Below are 20,801 nucleotides of genomic sequence, written 5' to 3' on the forward strand. Positions count from 1 at the left end.
GTTTACAACAATCAATATCTTACGAATATGAAAAACGAAAACATTACTAAATTTTCATCATAACAAATATCAAATAAAACTTTAATCAATGAAAATATGACTAAAATTTAATATCTTACCAAAGTTTGGGACTTATGCCTATGGGAATTGTTCTTCATATGTGACACCCGAAACTTCACTTGTTTCATCAATGATAATTGTTGGTTGCTCCGAAGTTAAATCTTGCATTTCTATATTAAGTATTTAAAGTATGCAATCGTTACAATTATTATGTATGTTTTAAAATATAAACATTTACATATCTAAACATGAAATTGAAAACTAACCTTTTTCCATTTTCTCCAATTCTAGCAAACTCTCCTCTACCATAATAGTATTATGAGAAGCACGAATCCAATCTTGAGTACAAATAAGAGCTTCCACCAACCTAGGAGTCAAAGAAGTACGAAATGAATCAAGCACACGTCCTCCCCCGTACTAAAAGCGGACTCTGAAGCAACTGTAGAAACCGGAATTACAAGTACATCACGTGCCATTCTCATAAGAATAGGATAGTTCATTGTTTGCATAGACCACCAAGACAAGATATCAAATTCATCCATCTCACGAACACATTTATCCCCCAAATACTTGTCTAGCTCAGTTATTTCGGAAGTATCAAATAATTCTACTTCATTCACAAAATCCTTTCTCAAATTTGTTCCTTTCAACTTCCGTATTCCTTCACCACCATGGGCACTAGACTCCATAGAGCAATAATTCATTTGTAGTGCCGCCGGTTGCGAAGAAGCATAAAAATCAAATAACGATGTCAAAGTGTCTTTAATTCATTGACACAACTCAAAAGAATTGCTAGGATCATAAGAACGACGAACAATCCACTCAACATATCTTAACTTATGCCTAGGATCAAAAACTAAAGCAATGAACATCAACACATTCACATTGTTAACATTTGCCCAATACTTATCAAATTTCATTTTCATTTGGCGTGCCATACTCTTAAGCCCAACATTTGAGTCATCAAGATAACGATTAATTGTATATCCAATGTCAAATATTTCTTCCACAAAATTATTACCAGTCACATACCTTGATCCAGAGAAGCTCAATGTAGCCTCATAAAAGATCTCAAGAAAAGGCAAGAAAGCAGTAACTTTGTCCCAATCCTCATCATCAGGAGGACCACCAATCTTCCTAAGCTCTTTGGTGTAAGGAACACACTTCGTTTTCATATTTTTGAATGCCTTTTTAAACACTAAAGCACTCTTAAGCATGCAATAAGTGGAATTCCACCTTGTTTCAATGTCCAAGCAAACAAGAGATTTGTTGTTTATATTTTCTTCTTCAACACAAGATCGAAACTTTTGGAGCCTTGCAGGGGAAGACCTCACATATTTCACAGCAGCACTGACTTTCATAACAGAATCATCAACATCCTTCAACCCATCTTTAACAACCAAATTCAGAATATGGGTAGCACATCTCATAAGCAAAAATTGAGCATCCAACACGCTTCCATCCCACAAGTTAATAATTTTCTTCAAATACTTGATCGCTAGATCATTTGAACTGGCATTATCAACGGTTACCATCAAGATTCTCTTCAGACCCCAATCTAGTAGACATTTTTCAACAGCTCTACCAATAAGTTCCCCAGAATGACCGGTAATTGGACAAAAGTTGATGATCATCTTGTGCAATTTCCAAGTATCATCTATGAAATGGGCAGTAAGACACATATACGACAAATTCTGACCAGATGTCCATGTATCTGTGGTAAGACATACCCTAGAGGAAAAATTATTGAAAAAGTTCTTCAACGTCTTCCTTTTTTCAATAAACAAAGCATAACAATCTCTTGTAATAGTAGTGCGTGAAGGAGGAATAAAATCAGGAATGGCTACCTTGCAGAACATACGAAATCCTTCACGTTCAACAAAGCTAAATGGTAACTTATCAACAATAACCATTTTAGCAAGTGCTGCTCTAATATTCTCTTGATCAAAACGCCATAATTTAGGAACGCTAACTGTCTCCATGGTCCCATCAGCGTTGCACTTTGTCTTGGACTCGAAATCTAAGATTGTTTGTGTTTTTTCCAAGTTAAATGGGGCTTTCTTGCACCGGGCAGTATGACGCTTCATTGCATTAGTTCCATCCGCAGCTGCACAACTTATTTTTTGAGCACAATAAATGCATTCGGCACGTTCTTTATTAGCATCAGATGTTTTAAAATGATCCCAAGCAGAAGAAGTTTTTTTCTTTTTGCCTCCTTTAGCTTCAACGGTTCCAACAATCTTTTTCCCCTTCCTTTTGTTTTTCGTATTAACTGGAGTCTCAACCACATTAATCTTTTCGGATTCCTTAGACAACTTAGTTGATGAAGATAACATCTCTATATCATCAATCTTTTCTCCTGTGATCGACATTATCTGGAAAAATAAGTCAAGCATTTGTCAACAAACCAAAATATCCAAGCTGATTTTATTTATATCTAAGTCAATCCAAATTTATTAACAGAAAGCCATTACTGTTTATTCCTTGCAAAAACAAAGACACAAAGAGAAGCCATAGAACAGAGAATGAAACACAAATAATGTGAAAATTCCACCAAAGAAAAGGCGAAAAAACTAGAAAATAACAGAACAAGAAACTAACCATAAATAATGCAATTTAAAAGATTTCATACATTAGTCAACTAACGCAGTGCCAAATATAGTAATGGTAAATTGCACAGATATTCAACATCCAATATCTCATAAAGCAATGTTAACAAAGCAAAACCACTGTATAAAAAACTCGAAGCTATCCGAACAAGGAAATGCACACAAATAATGCAATTCAACATCCAATATCTCATAAAGCAATGTTAACAAAGCAAAACCACTGTATAAAAAACTCGAAGCTAATCGACCATACCATCTGTAATTCCACCTATACAATATCAAGAAAACAATCTCCCAAATTTAGCATTACATACCCAAATAAATTTAATAAAAATCAAAGACTACAAGAGAGAATTCCAAAGAAGACGCCATGTCACTTAATTCCAAGACATTAAAGTTTTTGACTTTTTTCCTTACAAACAAATGACACAAAAGCGATGTAATAGAACATAGACTGAAAGTCTGAAACACGAAGAATGTACAAATTCATCCAAAGAAAAGGGTAGAAAGACCGAGTTTGATGGCTTAATAACATCATTGTGCTCCTCTAAAGATTATTTAGAATCAAAAAGTGAAATCCTAATTTGCAAAATAAGAACATATCTCATTAAAAACAAGAACACTGTTGAGTGGATTGTTACCTGGCTGAGTGACTACCCTGCCTGTTAGGGATTTAGATGGTTTGAGAGGTCTGGAGCGTGCAAACTCAATTTTGGGATTTACTCGGGTACCTTCGATTTTTAGTTAATATATTAAAAAAAACTTAACCGGGTACTCGGGTAACCGGGTACCCGAAAAATCAAATTTTATGACCCGACCCCGACCCGAAAAGTGTCGGGCCGGGTACCCGTCCCGACCGGGTATTTTTTTAAGAAAATTGCCCGATTTTTTAAAATTCGGATCGGCGGGTCGACGGGTCGGGTAATTTTGCACACCCCTAATATTTAGGGTAAAATTCATAGTAGCAAACATTAAATTGGATGATGCCACCTTACCTAATTTGAAATTGGCCTCATCAAATAGTTGGGGTCCCACGAAACATTGCAAGAATGAACCGCACGTATTCCAAACCCAACCGACAAGACCATCATTACACACTAACTAAGAGTACCGCCCTCCCATTTCGATTTTGGAAGAACCCGGCACCCATCACTTTGACCTCCTCGTAATTACATCCCCAAATCTAGGGCTTTCTAGGAATTTCATCTCACTTGGAATAAAACGCTTATCTTTCCTTAACCAAAACAAATTACTTAATAAACTATCCAAAAAAAAAGTTACTAAATAAATAAATAAATAAATAAGCTTAAGAGTTAAGACCGGGAAGAGCGAGAAAAGGAGAGGAAAAAAAGAAGCTGCTGCTGCTTTCATAAACAGAGCAAACGAAACGGGAGGGTTTAATCACTTCTTCAAGGAATTGTATTAAAAAATCTTTGTCCAAGAGACATACGTTTCTTCTTCTTCTTCTTCTTCTTCTTCTTATTTTTTTGGTGTGGAATTCTTTTGTAGAGTGAATCGTTTAGAACAGTAGACCATTTCCCATAGTTTTCTCGGTTGTGTATTGTATTGAATGATTATTTTTCAACGCCTTGGAAATTGATCGATAAGCAGCACAAGTTTCTGATCCGATCAATTCGGTTGAAGGATAAAAAATGGTGATTTATTCATCATATCTTTAGCTTTTTTCTTATTGCATTTTATTTTTTGTGTTGTTATTTCTGATTTCCAGCTTTGGATGGCCTTGATTTGAAGAAATCTTTTGGATTTGTGGTTGACTGATCTAAACTTGAGCTGAAGCTAGCTATTGTTCTGTTTTGGTCCATTAATCTTCGTGGTTACTTAGATCCGTGTTTTTGGGGTTTTACTTGTCTTGGTTTGATATGGTAGTTGAATATTGTTGGCGACCAAATTTCAGTTAAGGACCATATTGCCATTGACTAGAACTTGAGGCAGTGCATTTTGTTCTATGTACGATTTAATTTTGAGTTTGGTCTTATGAGTATGTGTTGATAGCTGGTTGAGTATGGCCTTCAATGTTAGGGGTGTGATTTGTCTGGTGGTTTTTTTAACTAGCTTTGACCGTGGAAAGCATGATGGTTTTTTGTTTATATGATTTTGAAGCCATTAAATTGGAATGTGCTTATGCTGTCCAATTTGTAAATTTAGTGTTTTTATCTATTCCATATCTCTAATGAGGCTCAAAATCAACCATAAATCTAATAATTTCCCCTAGAAAATCCCCAATTTGAAAGGGTTTTTGAGTTTGGCGGTCATTAGTTGGAATGGTGACCTAACAGCCTCCTTGTACTAGTGAACTTTTTACATATTTTCTGAACTATTTGTATAGTTCCTATGAAAAGTCACTTTGAGAATGCAAAGTGAGAACTTATCTATGTGGTTTTGCCTGAATGCTTGAATCGTGACTGAAAGGTGTTGATAAGGGATAATTTCTATTTAATTAGTAAGTCATGAGCACTCTTGGCTTTTGTAGGTTGGCACAACCAGTCTTGTGGTTGGTTCTCTTGTTTGGGTGGAGGATTCTGACATTGCTTGGATAGATGGTGAAATCGTGGAGGTTAATGGTGAAGATATTAAAGTCCTGTGCACTTCAGAGAAGATGGTGAGTTGCTTCCGTAGAATCTAAATGGATTTTTTACTGTGCATATGAATCTCAGTTACTTCCATTTTGGTGAATGCTGGTTGATAAATTGTCGTTTGATTGCCATGATCATGTTCATATTGCTTAAATATTTCTACCCCTCCCCCTTTTACATGTCAAGCAGTCTAGTATGATATTATGGAAATCCATCAAGAAGATAGAATGCTTGGATGAGCTTGTTGTTTAATTTTACTTTCCTTTGCTTTTGCAATAGGTTGTTGTCAAGGCTTCAAATGTCTATCCTAAAGATGCTGAGGCCCCACCTTGTGGAGTTGATGATATGACAAAGCTGGCTTACTTGCATGAACCGGGAGTCCTTCAGAATTTAAGATCAAGATATGATATGAATGAAATATATGTAAGATTTAAAGCAAATGACCACTTTCTTTATGTGTGCATTTTTTTGTCTTTTCATTTTTCTTTGGAAGAATTGATGTATTTGCTTTCTTTGTGGTATATTGCGTTGTTGAATGTTGGTGGCATCTTTATCTTTCATCATGTTTTTGAAGTTAATGATAAAAGGAGGCAATTCTGAAGTGATGCCTTCAGGCATATACTGGAATACATTGATTGCTGTATATTGGATGTATGTTTTTCATTTTTGTGATGTATTGCATCTATGAATGTTGGTGAAATCTTTTGGTTGCATTATATTTGAAAATTTACTGACAAAAGGAGGTAATTGTCCTGAATGGTGCTTCCAGACGTATACAGGAAATATATTGATTGCTGTAAACCCATTCAGAAAACTACCTCATCTTTATGATAGCCATATGATGGCTCAATACAAAGGGGCAGCATTTGGTGAGTTGAGTCCACATCCCTTTGCTGTAGCTGATGCTGCTTACAGGTACCCTGCTGTTCTAACTAGAAGTTCATTTTATAGGATAACTTGTTTTTTGACAATGAAAATTGCTTTCATTTTATGCAGATTAATGATCAATGACGGAATAAGCCAGTCGATTTTGGTTAGTGGTGAAAGTGGGGCCGGAAAAACAGAAAGTACAAAATTGCTTATGCGGTATCTTGCTTACATGGGGGGTAGAGCTGCTGCTGAAGGAAGATCAGTTGAGCAGCAAGTTCTAGAGGTAAATGTTGTAATGTATTTAGATCTTTGTGACATTAAATCTAATTTTGATAGTTTGAATGTATGATCCTTAGTAACTGTGTTAAACAACATATGTTTTTCCTTTTTCTTATTCTGCAGTCCAACCCTGTTTTAGAAGCATTTGGCAACGCAAAGACTGTCAGGAACAATAACTCAAGGTAAGAATATTTACTATCAAGTTTCACATGCCGCATGTCCTGTAGGTTCTACATCAAAATCATTGTCTTTTAATCATTATTTGCATTATTTTGAATGTAGTCGTTTTGGTAAGTTTGTCGAGATTCAATTTGACCAGAGGGGAAGGATTTCAGGAGCTGCAATCAGAACTTATTTGCTAGAAAGATCACGTGTTTGTCAAGTGTCTGACCCAGAGAGAAATTATCACTGTTTCTACATGCTTTGTGCGGCACCACAAGAGGTGTGTGGCTTTTGACTGCTTAATCAAGTTTCTTATAAAGTATTTGATACGATATGTTCTTGTATTCATTCCCTTAATAAGCATTCTTCATCTTTAGATTTAAAAATTTACGGATTACCTTATGTTGTGTACTTGTGTATCTTTCACATTATTCAATGAAAAATAGATTGCATAGGATGAGAATTGATTAATGGCATTTCATGCTTTTGGGTAAATGGAGGTAATTAGAAGTCTCTAAAATAGCAAGATTATGGGATTGATATTGTCCTTTGGATGCATTTGCTGACATGACTCCTAAAATTAATAAATTTAATCTCTGCTATCTGTGTACAGAGTCTGGTTCCTAGTTCTAAACAAATAACTCGGGCTCAAAGTTGTGTTGGTGTATTGTATCTATTATTTTCCACGCTTGATGTCAAATGATTTTGTATTTGATTCCCTGGGATCTCAGTTGTCTCAAGAGTCTCTCATTGCTTGATGTAGTAGTGATATAGAGGATCCCATATGAGGGGGTTCTTGAAAGCCCTTTTTCTCAGTTTGTTCAATTTATATGATTATAAGAGAGTAGGAAAATCTTGGACCGTGATTTTTTTTCACTCATGAATAGATGTGCAGTTTGTGAGTAGGGTTTCATATCTTCTGAAAAAGGAGAACAAATTTTCATTCATACATGAGATTGTAATGCCTCAGATTGTTAATTCTTATACATTTGAATGTTTGTCTCATCCTGTCCTGCTTTTCTTTCGCTTTTACTTTTCAGGATATTGAGCAGTACAAGTTAGGAAACCCAAGAACGTTTCACTATCTGAACCAATCTAATTGCTATGAGTTGGATGGAGTTGATGATTCTAAGGAATATATTGCTACAAGGAAGGCGATGGATATTGTTGGAATAAGTTCTGATGAGCAGGTATGTTAATGAAACTTTATCCTGCGAGATGATCCTTACGCATAATGTTTTCTAAAATTAGTCATATTGGTTGTTGTTTCTTCCATTTTTCAGGATGCAATATTCCAGGTTGTGGCAGCAATTCTCCATCTTGGGAACATTGAATTTGCTAAGGGGAAGGAAGTGGACTCATCAGTACCCAAAGATGAAAAATCTCGATTCCATTTGAGGACTGCTGCTGAGCTTTTCTTGTAAGTGTACAATTTACGGACTTGCACTAACATAGGCTGAAAGACATTTCTTTGATATTTTTTCATTTTTATATGCTGTTGTAAGAGAATAAAGAGAGCATGTTTAATCCCTAGTTTTATTTAGGTGCGATGAGAAGTTACTAGAAGATTCTTTGTGTAAGCGCGTTATTGTAACTCGTGATGAAACCATTACAAAATGGCTGGATCCAGCATCTGCTGCTCTTAGTAGAGATGCTTTGGCTAAAATTGTGTACTCGAGGTTGTTTGACTGGTATGTTTCCCTTCTGTTTGAGTAGAAACACTTCAGAGTTGAATTTGGTTGTTATTTGTTTTTGTTGTCTTGGACAGTTATTCCTGATGATGTTTTTTTTTTAATTCCACAGGATCGTGAATAAGATCAATAGTTCAATTGGTCAAGATCCTGACTCGAAGTGCCTAATTGGGGTGCTGGATATTTATGGATTTGAGAGTTTCAAGACTAACAGGTGCTTAACTGGTATGCCTGTTGTTTTCATAGTTGACCAAAGTTGGTTTTCTGAAACCAATGAATAGAAATGGAAGTTGTCTCACGAGCCACAGTTAATACTTTTGACAGTCATTATTTGACACTAAAAGTAGTGTTTTGCAAGACCTATTCCCATTTGTTAAGGCATGGTAAAGGTGGTGCATTTGGATGTTCTGCACATTTCTCTCTTCTGGTTTCATGTAGCATTGTCTTGATATGCAGTCACTCTTTGTATTAAGTATCGACAAACAAATATCTATTGATGGATCTGATGGTTTTTGGCAACGGAGTTTCATTTTCTTTGTAGTGGTCAAGAGTTTTCTTTAGAGCTTTAGGATATAGGGCATTCGTTGGCTTTACGAGTATGAATGCAGTTAACTTTCCCTGTTAATAATTTCTTAGCTATATGCTGCTGTGACCCTTTAATTCAACATTACAATTTCCCTACTGCTGTGCTAAACATTATCTTGTCACCAACTATTTTCTTTCTGAAGTATTTAGTTTGTTTGGGAATATGTAATTGGTTATGCCGTCTATTTGCCCCAATTCTCCTAGTTTCTCAGAGCATCTGTTGCATGGAACATTGTTTGTGGGTTTGGAATTCATTTAAATGTTGAATTTTAATATTTGCATCAAGGCTGTTCCAGTCATAACTAGACCTGTATAGTAATACCTGGGCTGTATAAATCATGTTGGCATTATCACTGCTGCTGTCATCAAGAGAGAAGAGACTGGTATTTTATGTTGTAGTTTGGCAGTGATGGTGCATAGTTCCATGGAGAGTTCACGGAATGACAGTTCTCATTGTGCTTCTTACTTTGGAATCTATAATATATTAAGTTAATCATGATTAAAATTAGTGACTGTTACCTTTTGGGTGCTTGCTATTGCCTTCCGCTTATCTGATGTTTGATGTATCACTTTCTTTGCAGTTTTGAGCAATTCTGCATTAACTTGACAAATGAGAAATTGCAGCAGCATTTCAACCAGGTTTGTTTATGAAAGACGTCCACTTCATACTTAACATTTTCCTGTATCTTGTTCTATAGTTTGTGATACCTCTAAAATATTCTGGCTCAGCACGTCTTCAAAATGGAGCAAGAAGAGTATACAAAAGAAGAAATTAATTGGAGCTACATTGAATTTGTTGATAATCAGGATGTTCTGGACCTCATTGAAAAGGTTTGTTGAATCTACCTCTCCAATGATTTTGGCTTGTCTGTTACAGATTGGTTTTAGTATTGTATTGTCTGCCCCTTCAATATTCACACTCATAAAGACAAATCTCTGTATGACTGGATATCTTTGAAGAACTCTGGAGTTGGTTTTGTTTTATTAGCTATAAATCTCTATTAAAAGAAATTTGTGTTAAGGTACATCTGCTTGAACTGTACTCTCATGCTTGTAACTATTTTATAGTTCCTTTACATTTTTGTCTAGTGATTTCAGTTCTAGTTGCATGCATGTTTAACATTCTTTGTTTTCGTGGAACATGTTTAGGATGGATGTTAATGATGAATAATCTAATGTTGTGGTTATTTCCTATATCTTTTGGTCATCTCCTTGAAAAATGAAATTACCTTGATGTTTGCTAAGCCAAACTGCAAAAACTTTTCTATTCTTCATGTTGGATGTCGCTTAAATAATGTACTAAGGGCAACCTTGATGCTTTATTCTCGTTGAAAAATTTATAACATGGGGAAAAACCTGATTGTTGAGGATCTTGGTGTAAAATGCTCAGCTTGAAAACAAGAGAAGAAATTTGAGGAAGAACAATAAGTAAAGAGTCTATAGAGATTAGAGACCAGAGACGGATCGAGTGTCAGATGTTGAAATAGTTATAAATAAGCTTAGCCACCTGCTATAGTCTAGAACAAAACAAAACTAGTTATTTATAACTAGACCAAATGATATTAGTCCAACTTTTCTCTAACGTGTGTTAGATGAGTTTTGTGTGCAAGCAATGTAGACAGTAAGGCCTGCTTCAAGCAAGCTGCTTGAAAATGATGGAAGAGTAATGATTCAGTTGATTGCTACTTAAACCATAGAAACATTTGAAGTTCCATGTGACAATAATTTCCTCTTTTTATCCAAACATTATTTTGAATCTTGCATTAGTATCATCCTTATTTGATATTGGTGTTGATTTATTAATTATCACTGTATTGACTGTGGCAATTTCTGATGAATATGCTTTGAGTACTCATGTGCCTGTAATCCCTATTATCACCGTGCTTGAGAAACTACCTTTATTCATAAGAATTAATCCTTTCATGTCTTTCTGTGCTCTCGCATTTTTCTCTATTTTCCTTTCCTCCGGTGTTTTGAACATTCTTACCAATCATATGCCTAAATGTGGGTGGGTTTTTGTTTATCACATTTTTTTATAAGAATTGGAGGCCTCTTTAAAACCCCCCTTCATGCTTCTCGGGATACAAAAAAGTATTACGATCGGTAGCGGAAGGAGAAAAGAGTGTCTCAGAATTTTATTCCAACAGAAATCCTACTACAAAGTTCAAGAAATACATAAGAAACATAGAAAATCCCTGTTCGCAAATATAAGAGACACTAACCTCAACCAGAAACTAAGATACAACCAAGCTCTTATAAAACCAACACTTCTACCCAATCCCCTGCTTTGCTAACTCATCTGCTTTAGCGTTAACCCCTCTTATCACATTAGTGAATCAAAAGTGTTAAATGGTTCGTACGGTTATTTTCTGGTTATTTTGTTTGTTATATATTATTTATTTTCCCTGTTCTTGTTTTTCAGAAACCGGGTGGCATAATTGCTCTTCTAGATGAGGCTTGGTAAGATGTAGCTTGCATTTACTTATTTTTTGACTTTTCAAAATTTGACTTAAGTTTCTATCGGCTACCCAAATATTGTTTGTAAATTATATCCGATTGTTTGTGTGATGTTGATGAAGTTTTTCCTCTCTTGTATGTTCCCCTTTTAAATTTTAAAAGCATGTTTCCAAGATCAACGCATGAAACATTTGCTCAGAAGCTTTATCAGACGTTTAAAAACCATAAGCGGTTCAGCAAACCCAAATTGTCTCGTAGTGACTTCACAATTTGCCATTATGCTGGTGATGTATGTTTGGTTCCACTTTGTAAAAATTCATGTCATAGAACAAAACCAAGAAGTTTGCTAAATGGTTTTTTCTTAATGTTCTTTTTCAGGTCACTTATCAAACCGAGTTATTCTTGGACAAGAACAAAGATTATGTTGTAGCTGAACACCAGGCCCTTTTGAGTGCATCAAAATGCTCCTTTGTTTCTGGTTTATTTCCACCTTTAGCTGAAGAGTCTTCCAAGTCGTCAAAATTCTCATCAATAGGTTCTCGATTTAAGGTGTGCTGGTGTCTATGTTTCTTAAATGCAGATTATTACCTTTTCCCCCCAGTCTAATGGACAACGAATGCTCTTTTTCTGTATTACACAGCAACAATTACAATCGTTACTTGAAACCCTCAGTTCTACTGAGCCACATTACATACGTTGTGTAAAGCCCAATAATCTTCTTAAGCCATCAATATTTGAGAATAAGAATGTTCTGCAACAACTTCGGTGTGGGGTAAGAATGATGATATTTTATGGGGTTGAACTGAAATGTGTATTTGATGTGTATTTAGAACTGCTTTCCTGCTAATCCACGTTGTTTGTCTCATTTCAGGGAGTTATGGAGGCAATCAGGATTAGCTGTGCTGGATATCCTACTAGAAAACAATTTGATGAATTTGTGGACCGATTTGGCCTCCTTGCACCTGAAGTTTTGAATGGAAGGTACAGTTAATAATTTGCTTTGATCTCAAGAGGTTTCTTCCAAACTGTACCCTGACCCATTCATTATACATGTTAGTTCTGATGAGGTTACTGCATGCAAAAAGCTTCTAGAGAAGGTCGGACTCCATGGCTATCAGGTAAATGTCTGATGGACATTCAAACGGTTTCTTAGTAAATTGAGTTTCCTCGCCATTAGTACCAGGTTGGTTGGTTTTTTGTGTGGATACTTACGCAAAATCCCGTGTCATCAAGATGTCACCAAAAGCTAGCCGACAGATATGCAACAGGAAGATATTATTGTATTTATGTTTAGCCTTTGTCTTATGAGCACTCAAAAAACAAGGGGATTCAACTTGTCTTTCAAAAAAATATATTTGGTGTAGATGTTAACTTGTTTTGGTAAACTGCTCAAGTTTGGGTTTGCTAGGAAACAATTCTGGAAACTGGAAACCCTAGTACACTTGAAAAATTCCTAGAAGCTAGCAACTGTTAGCAAAGAGAAAAAAACTTTCATGTGCAGATTTAACTTGGTTTTCAAGCCATGCACTTGGTGTTATAAGTGCTCAATATTGTCTAAGTTTACTTGTGTTTCAATGCTCGAGGATGCGAGCATCATGTAGCACATACATATAGAAAGAGTACAAGCGTCCTCCAGATGGGAGTTTGTTCATTGCTTTTGAACAAATTGTATATGCAACCACTTGTTTCATGATTGTTTACTTGCATGTTTTATGCATCTGTATGGTTGAAATTTGGGTGAGATTATACTGATGCCATTTTATTTTTGGCAGATTGGTAAGAGAAAGGTTTTTCTCAGGGCTGGTCAGATGGCTGAATTAGATACCCGTAGAACTGAAGTCTTAGGAAGATCTGCTAGCATTATCCAGAGGAAAATCCGTTCGTATTTAGGTCGCAGAAGTTTCATTATGCTTAGTCGATCTGCATTGCAGATTCAATCTGTCTGCAGAGGTATTTATTCCTTTTAATGCATTTCTGGGTCTGGCAGTTGTAAATTTACTATTTATTGAGGCATTTCATATTATGTGCATCTGTTGATTGTTTCTGTCCATGCTGATTTCAGGACAACTTGCTCGCAACATTTATGAAGGCATGAGAAGAGAAGCAGCCAGTTTGAGGATCCAGAGAGATTTGCGTATGCATCTTGCTAGGAAAGCTTATAAAGAATTGCTTTCTTCTGCTGTTTCCATTCAAACAGGTATGAGGGGGATGGCTGCTCGCAATGAGCTACGCTTCAGAAGGCAGACCAAAGCAGCAATTATAATTCAGGTAGGTCAAGCATTTGAAATTGCTCTTTTATCGTACTGCATCTGTGTTGATGTCTTGAATATGGTTTCACCATTCCAATTTTGGTTTCAGTGCCTGAACCTCTCTTTGTTTCATAGTTATTTAAAAACAAAAACTTGGAATGACTTTTATTGTATGTAACAGAGCCAATGTCGCAAGTACTTGGCCCGGTTGCATTATCTGAAGTTGAAGAAAGCAGCAATTGTTACACAATGTGCATGGAGAGGAAAACTTGCTCGCAAAGAACTGCGGAAGCTTAAGATGGTATATTTTGTTCTTCCCATCAAACTTTTTATTATAAATTGTTGTTCACCATCTTTTAGAACTTTGAAAATGGTTGGCAGTTGGCACAATTGTCTTTTGTGGTCCCCTTCTTGGCTTAAACTTGAAATCAGAGCACTAATAAGTTGCAGCTTTGCTAAGATATAATTTTAAGGGTTCTTTTTAATTTTAATTTTTTCGTGTAAGGTAAAAGTCTATTCACAATTCCCATGCCCTGGAAAAATCTTATCTAAAACCAAATATCTATAGTCCGACCATCTTTGACATTTATTTATGCATCCCTCTTTTTGTTGTTATTTTCTGTGCAGGCTGCTAGGGAAACTGGAGCTTTGCAAGCTGCAAAGAACAAACTGGAAAAGCAAGTTGAGGAACTGACATGGAGGCTACAGCTGGAGAAACGAATGAGGGTAAGAATGATAATAAATTAACTGAAGCTAGTTTCTTTCTGTTGTTATGTTGTGTGCATGTGGCGTTTTCTCCATTTATGTTGTATCTGGTAAAACATAGCTAATCCATTAGAGCCAAGGATATGCAGAACTGAGGCATTGTGTGCTTGGCTTCTATCAAAACATTGGGGTTTTAATTTAATTTGCTATGTTATGGAGGAAGGGCATTAATTTTGTTACATCCATCTCATGCTTTAAATATTGTAGGTAATGAGGCTGTCAGTTGTATTACTTACCGTCTTGCATTAGCCGCGTTAGATAAATAACTTGCTATATATGCATTTATTGCAAGGGGCTCTTGTGTAATTCCTGGCTGTATTTCCAGCTACTTTTGGATGGGATTTCATATTAAGAATTTACTCTATTTAAATCTAGTTTTAGTATTTTCTTCTGATCATTTATAATTTCTTGTCTTACTCTGCAGGTTGACATTGAAGAGGCTAAAACACAAGAAAATGCAAAATTACAGGCTGCTTTGCAAGACATGCAATTTCAGTTTAAAGAAACCAAAGAATTGCTTGCTAAGGAACGTGAGGCTGCCAAAAAGGTAGCTGAGATAGTCCCTATAATTCAGGAGGTTCCGGTGGTGGACCCTGTGATGCTCGAGAAGCTTTCAAATGAGAATGAAAAACTGAAGGTGAGGAGGCTGTCTAATATCTGTATTTGCATAAAGATATAGTGAACATGTGATGATATAATGGTATCTTGGGGTTGTTCTTTAAGAGAATACTTATTTCATAACGATATTTCTCATTTGATGATTATCTACAGGCAATGGTGAGTTCGTTGGAAAAGAAAATTGATGAAACTGAGAAAAAGTTTGAAGAGACAAACAAGATAAGTGAAGAAAGATTGAAACAAGCTTTGGACGCAGAATCAAAAATGGTTCAGTTCAAGACACTTATGCACAGGTTAGTTTGTGCCTTTATTGAGAAAAGATTTTGAACTAAATTCCTACAGTAAACTACCCGAATTGGGATAGAGCTCATTTGCATGCGTATTGCTGATGCTGTGTTTATTCATTTCTTCCCCTCTTTTGTCTTTTTCCGGTTATCGTTGCTTCTTTGTTAGCAGTCTTGAAGAAAAGATTTCGGACATTGAATCTGAAAACCAAGTTTTGAGGCAGCAAACCCTGTTAAATTCACCCGTTAAGAAGATTTCCCAGCTTCCACAAATTCCAGTCTTTCCGGTAAACTGTAGCATTATTTTTTTGTTATTGTGTTTAATTAGTCAGTATGTTGATGTTTACTCATTCTTTTGCTTTGAAAATTTTCAGAATTTGGAAAATGGGCACCATATGGATGAATCGAACAAATCAAATGTATGCTACACATCTTATTTTAATACTTCTGATCATACTTGTCGAGATTCTGTAGTGTGACCATTGACAAGAGCTGTTACTGCAGGAACCACCGAGTGTGACTCCAGTGAAGAAGGTTGGTGCCGAAGCTGATGGCAAATTGCAAAGATCCAATCTTGAACGCCAGCACGTATGTAAACCTACAATTTATTTTTGCATCTTCAACCCTTTTCTTTTTTGCAGTGTGTCAAACTATTTTTCTGCCATTTTGTCAACAGGAGAACGTTGTTGCACTGATCAATTGCGTTTCAGAAGATATTGGGTTCAGTCAAGGAAAACCTGTTGCTGCATTTACCATATATAAATGTCTTCTCCACTGGAAATCTTTTGAAGCTGAAAGGACCAATGTGTTTGATCGTCTTATTCAGATGATTGGTTCTGCAATTGAGGTAATTGATTGTATACTTCCTTCTTGTTGCTGGAGTAATTTCAGGCAGTATCATCTGCTTCATTTTCTTATATCATGCAACATTTTCTGCTAATTTTAAAATTGTCTAATTCTCGTTAATTTGTCAAATAATCTCATTTTCTGAATGAAGTTTTTGCTGCATATTTTTCTTCCCTTTTATTAGATTGCCCTGCTTTAATAATTGTAAAATAGTTGCATTAGAAGACCACACTTTCTTCTGTTTCTGAACTGTGCTATCTGGGCATCTTTTTTGTACTTCTGTTTCCTATAGTAGAACAAGCATAAATACATGATTCGTGAATGAAGAATGAAACTAATTTTGTTGTAGAATGAAGAGATCAATGGTCATATGGCTTATTGGTTGTCCAACACATCGGCGTTATTGTTCTTGCTCCAAAAAAGTCTTAAAGCTGCTGGTTCAAGTGGTGCAACTCCAAGTCGGAAGCCAACTGCTGCAACCTCTCTGTTTGGAAGGATGACTATGGTATTTGAAACTTGTATTTTCCCGAATGAGTATATCATTTTTAAGGGAGTATAAGATTATTTTTCAGTCATTTCTCTCTTAACCCAGGGTTTCCGCTCGTCTACTTCTTCCAACAACCTTGCTGCTACTGCTGCACTAGTAGTTCGCCAAGTTGAGGCCAAATATCCTGCTCTACTTTTCAAGCAGCAACTTGCAGCATATGTGGAAAAGATCTATGGAATCATTAGAGACAACTTGAAGAAAGAGTTATCATCTTTGCTTTCTCTATGCATCCAGGTATCTTGTGCTTCAGTTAGTCTGTTTAACACTTTGAATCTGTATCTTGCACCTATACTTATCTTAATCTCGATCCCTTTGTGTTTCTAATTTGTCATGCTGAATGTTAGGCTCCGAGAACATCTAAGGGAAGTGCACTACGATCTGGGCGGTCCTTTGGCAAAGATTCTCCTTCAACTCACTGGCAGAGCATTATTGATAGCCTCAACACCCTCCTAAGCACTTTGAAAGAAAATTTTGTAAGGGGCCTAATTTTTTCATTCTGACTTGCCTTCATAAACTTTGATTGCCTCTGTCCATCTTGATTTCCAGTTACATGCACAGAGGTTTTAACAGTTACTTGGTTTTCAGGTGCCTTCTATTCTTATCCAGAAGATCTTTACTCAAACATTTTCATACATTAATGTACAATTGTTTAATAGGTATGTTTTGTTTATTGTTCTTTGTGGTTTTGATTCAAATGGTTTGTTTATATTGGCATTTTTATTTTTATCATTTTCCAGCCTTCTTCTACGTCGTGAGTGTTGTACATTTAGCAACGGAGAATATGTGAAGGCTGGGTTAGCTGAGTTAGAGCTCTGGTGCTGCCAAGCGAAAGAAGAGGTAACACTTTTGGTCATAATTTTCATCCGTGTTTATATAGGGGTTGTTGCTACATAAGTTTGCCTGAAAATTTACTCACTTTAGGCCCATAACTATGCTGACGCTTTTCCTTTACTTGTACTGCAGTATGCGGGGACATCATGGGATGAACTTAAGCACATAAGGCAGGCTGTTGGATTCTTGGTATGTCTGAGGCATTCTTTGGCAATATAGATAATGTTATTGGTTGTTTTGCTTGTTTTTCATTGTTTAAATTTTTGGTATTTGGAGTAAGAAGTGTCGACTTGCGAAGTTATCTGGTCTTGAATCCTTGACTATAGATATTGCCACTGACAATTTTGATAATGATTATTTAGCATACTGAGAAAAAAATCCCGAAATAATCTTCATAACCCTTTTAGCTTGCACTCACCGGATCCTGTTCTATCATGTTTGACAGTGCACAGTTTAAGGTAACAAGATATTGATTAATAGTGGTTTCCAAATGCCTCATTCAGTGAAAATCAATATGGAACCAAATAATGTAAATGCGCCGGTTAAAACAACTTTTGACTTTCCAAATAATAAGAATAGTCAGTTTGGGAAGTGTAGCAGATATTTAGGGACTGGATTTACCAGTAGCTTTGCTTTTTTCTTTTTGATGCTGTGGCTAAAGGTTAGTCAAACTTCTATCAATCTGACGAGTATTTGTTTGCTTGCACGGTGTTGTTCTTCAACTATCTTTGGATCATGCTTGTAAATCTATTGAAATTTGTTCCCTTGACCAGTGAAATCACCTGCTGTTGTAGTTGTGCTTTGTTCAGAATATTATTTCCTGATTAATATTCTTATTTTCGTTAATCATTTCCCAGATATTGATATTTCAATTACCCTAGGATTTTTTTTTTGAATTGTACCCTAGGATTTTGATAGCAGTGAATATAGATTTATGCTGAATGTTACTAAAATCTGATAACAGGTTATACATCAGAAGTACAGAATTTCGTACGATGAAATTACAAATGATCTCTGCCCTGTAAGCACTCTCTCTATCCCCTATTCTAACCTATTTTCGGATACTGTCTGATATTAAATTTTGGTCTGGTCAGATTCTTAGTGTACAGCAATTATACAGAATATGCACTCTGTACTGGGATGACAACTACAATACTCGAAGTGTCGCTCCAAATGTAAGTTTGTATGGCATATGATCTTTTTTCTTGGTTGAATAGGAAGCTCATAAATCAGATACGATTTATTGGAAACCTGCACGCTTTTACAGGTTATTTCCAGCATGAGGGTGCTAATGACAGAGGATTCCAACGATGCTGCTAGCAGTTCCTTTTTATTGGATGACAATTCCAGGTATGTTCTTACCAATATGCACCTAGGGAAGCATACTTGTGATCTGTCTCGACTAAAAAACCCCATTCAGGAAGGTTTTTTGATTGAGAATGTTGATCGAGGAAGACAATAGTTACAGTCTCTAACTAGACTATTAGAACCCTAGTTGATATAAAAGAATGCAATAGTAATGATTTTAATTACAGCTTCGTTGTTAGGAAAATGTAAAAGGCAATAGAGAAACAAACTAATTCACCCTTGTTAATACAGCATCCCCTTCTCTGTTGATGACCTCTCCAATTCCCTCCAAGAGAAAGACTTCTTGGAAGTCAAACCAGCAGAGGAACTTGTTGAGAATCCAGCCTTCCAATTTTTACATGAGTAAGGCATCGGAAGCTTAAACGTTCCGTCTCCTTTTTTGAGTCGAGGTCAGCAACGGGGACTTGCAAACACCATTGCCGACTCAACAGTTGTAAATTCAATTCATTTACCCCCCCCAACTTATATAATATATATATATATATATATGTACACATCGATTTTCTTTTGTGAATTGTTCCATTGGTTTATTATTAACATTCAGATTGTAAAAGGAGACATTGTTGATTTGGGGGCACAGATTTGTTTAGTGGATATGGGTTTTCTTTTTTATTGGTTTATTCTTCTGCCATAAGAGGAGAGGGCAGGGCAGGGCAGGGCTGGGTTTTTCTTTAGTTTGAAGTTAGGGTGTCATTGTAGTTGGGGGGCTGAGATATTGATCCCAGACCCAGTTTTTGATGTAAAAATGAAACCCAGTTTGGAGACATACAACATATATATCAGTTGAAAAAGTTTTTGATGTTAACTCTTTTTTGGCTGTAAATTCTAAATTGTATGTTCTTTTTATTGTTTATCCGTGAGCCCTTCAACTTATTTATCCATCACCTAAACTTCTATTTTTTTACTTTAATATCTTTTTTCTTTTCTTTTAACTTGTATAGTTTTTACAAATTTTAAATATGTATTTATTATTAAGATAAAAAATGATAAAATTAAAATATAATCATTAAATTTTGTTAAAATGATTTTGTTTTACATTAAATTTTTAAAATTTATAAAATTAAATATTAAATTTTAGATTTTGTTAAAAAATAGACACTAATTGTTAAACTTTGTTAAGGGGCTACTTAGCATACTAAAGGGGTGAATTTTATTTCTAAAATTTTAGGAAATGATGAATTTATACAATTTTAAAGTGATAAAAATCAAATGTTAACGTAGAACAGAAAAACAAAAGATGTTTTAAGATTTTTAAAGTATATGATAATCTGAGATTTTTAGAAAAACAATCTTTCTTATTACTTTCCTACTCGGTTCACCTATTAAAAATATTTGGGGACTTTAAACGTATTCAAGAAAAAAAAATTCAGCCGTACATATGTGTGTGTAGACGAACGGCTGAATTTTTTTTCTTGAATACGTTTAAAGTCCCCAAATATTTTTAATAGGTGAACCGAGTAGGAAATATATATATATGTATATATATGATGTAACACATTCGAACAATAATGTGAAAACATTTCTTTTAAGAAAGAAAAATACTATAGAAATAATGACAAGAAAACAAGGCCTTACCTCTAAAGATTGAGCCAAAATCTAATTTTTAGTCATTTATTTTGAGTGAATATGTTTTAAGTCATATTTTAAAATTAAAATGAATGATTACAAACAGGTTAGAATATTAAACATCATTCCATAAATAACATAATAGCAACAAAATGATTGATATGTTTATGCGGAAGAATAACACTTTGGTAGGAATGGAAGGAAGATGGGGGAATCTAACGGTTGGAATTGGATCACAAAATAGTATGTGCATAATAAAGATTAAAGAGGCAGTAGTTAGGCATTGAAATCTGCTAACGTAATTGTCTTATATTTAACATTATCAGACAAAAACAATATAAAATTTTATCTTCTTCCTTTTCTTCATAAAACTCTCAAGTTTCGGTCGCTTGACAAGCACATGCGAACAACCCTTCTTTC

At 35.4% G+C, this 20,801-nt stretch overlaps 1 protein-coding gene across 1 annotated transcript; it reads left to right on the forward strand.

Annotated features, from left to right (window-relative positions):
- The first annotated feature begins 4,185 nt into the window (after window positions 1-4,185).
- On the forward strand, window positions 4,186-19,307 carry LOC120133140 (myosin-6-like). The gene is made up of 39 exons (XM_039149789.1): window positions 4,186-4,324; window positions 5,161-5,289; window positions 5,543-5,686; window positions 6,033-6,178; window positions 6,260-6,416; window positions 6,536-6,594; window positions 6,695-6,854; window positions 7,615-7,764; window positions 7,858-7,994; window positions 8,119-8,265; window positions 8,378-8,479; window positions 9,432-9,489; window positions 9,580-9,681; window positions 11,273-11,310; window positions 11,470-11,596; window positions 11,686-11,856; window positions 11,948-12,079; window positions 12,179-12,288; window positions 12,365-12,425; window positions 13,080-13,257; window positions 13,370-13,575; window positions 13,738-13,857; window positions 14,184-14,282; window positions 14,746-14,958; window positions 15,093-15,232; window positions 15,396-15,510; window positions 15,598-15,642; window positions 15,728-15,811; window positions 15,900-16,070; window positions 16,419-16,574; window positions 16,662-16,850; window positions 16,961-17,089; window positions 17,202-17,272; window positions 17,354-17,453; window positions 17,580-17,636; window positions 18,412-18,468; window positions 18,542-18,622; window positions 18,715-18,797; window positions 19,047-19,307. Exons 1-39 carry the CDS (start codon window positions 4,322-4,324, stop codon window positions 19,159-19,161), a joined length of 4,542 nt encoding a protein of 1,513 aa, XP_039005720.1. The 5' UTR covers window positions 4,186-4,321; the 3' UTR covers window positions 19,162-19,307.
- Window positions 19,308-20,801: the final 1,494 nt, after the last annotated feature.

The sequence above is a fragment of the Hibiscus syriacus genome, unplaced genomic scaffold (assembly GCF_006381635.1).
Source record: "Hibiscus syriacus cultivar Baekdansim isolate YM2019G1 unplaced genomic scaffold, ASM638163v2 tig00110577_pilon, whole genome shotgun sequence".
NCBI lineage: Eukaryota > Viridiplantae > Streptophyta > Magnoliopsida > Malvales > Malvaceae > Hibiscus > Hibiscus syriacus.

What these genes read in the sequence shown, in the direction of transcription:
- LOC120133140 (XM_039149789.1), top strand. An exon ending in AACTGCGGAAGCTTAAGATG is followed by an intron (nt 13,858 to 14,183) that starts GTATATTTTGTT and finishes TTTTCTGTGCAG; the next exon opens with GCTGCTAGGGAAACTGGAGC. An exon ending in TGCTTTCTCTATGCATCCAG is followed by an intron (nt 16,851 to 16,960) that starts GTATCTTGTGCT and finishes GCTGAATGTTAG; the next exon opens with GCTCCGAGAACATCTAAGGG.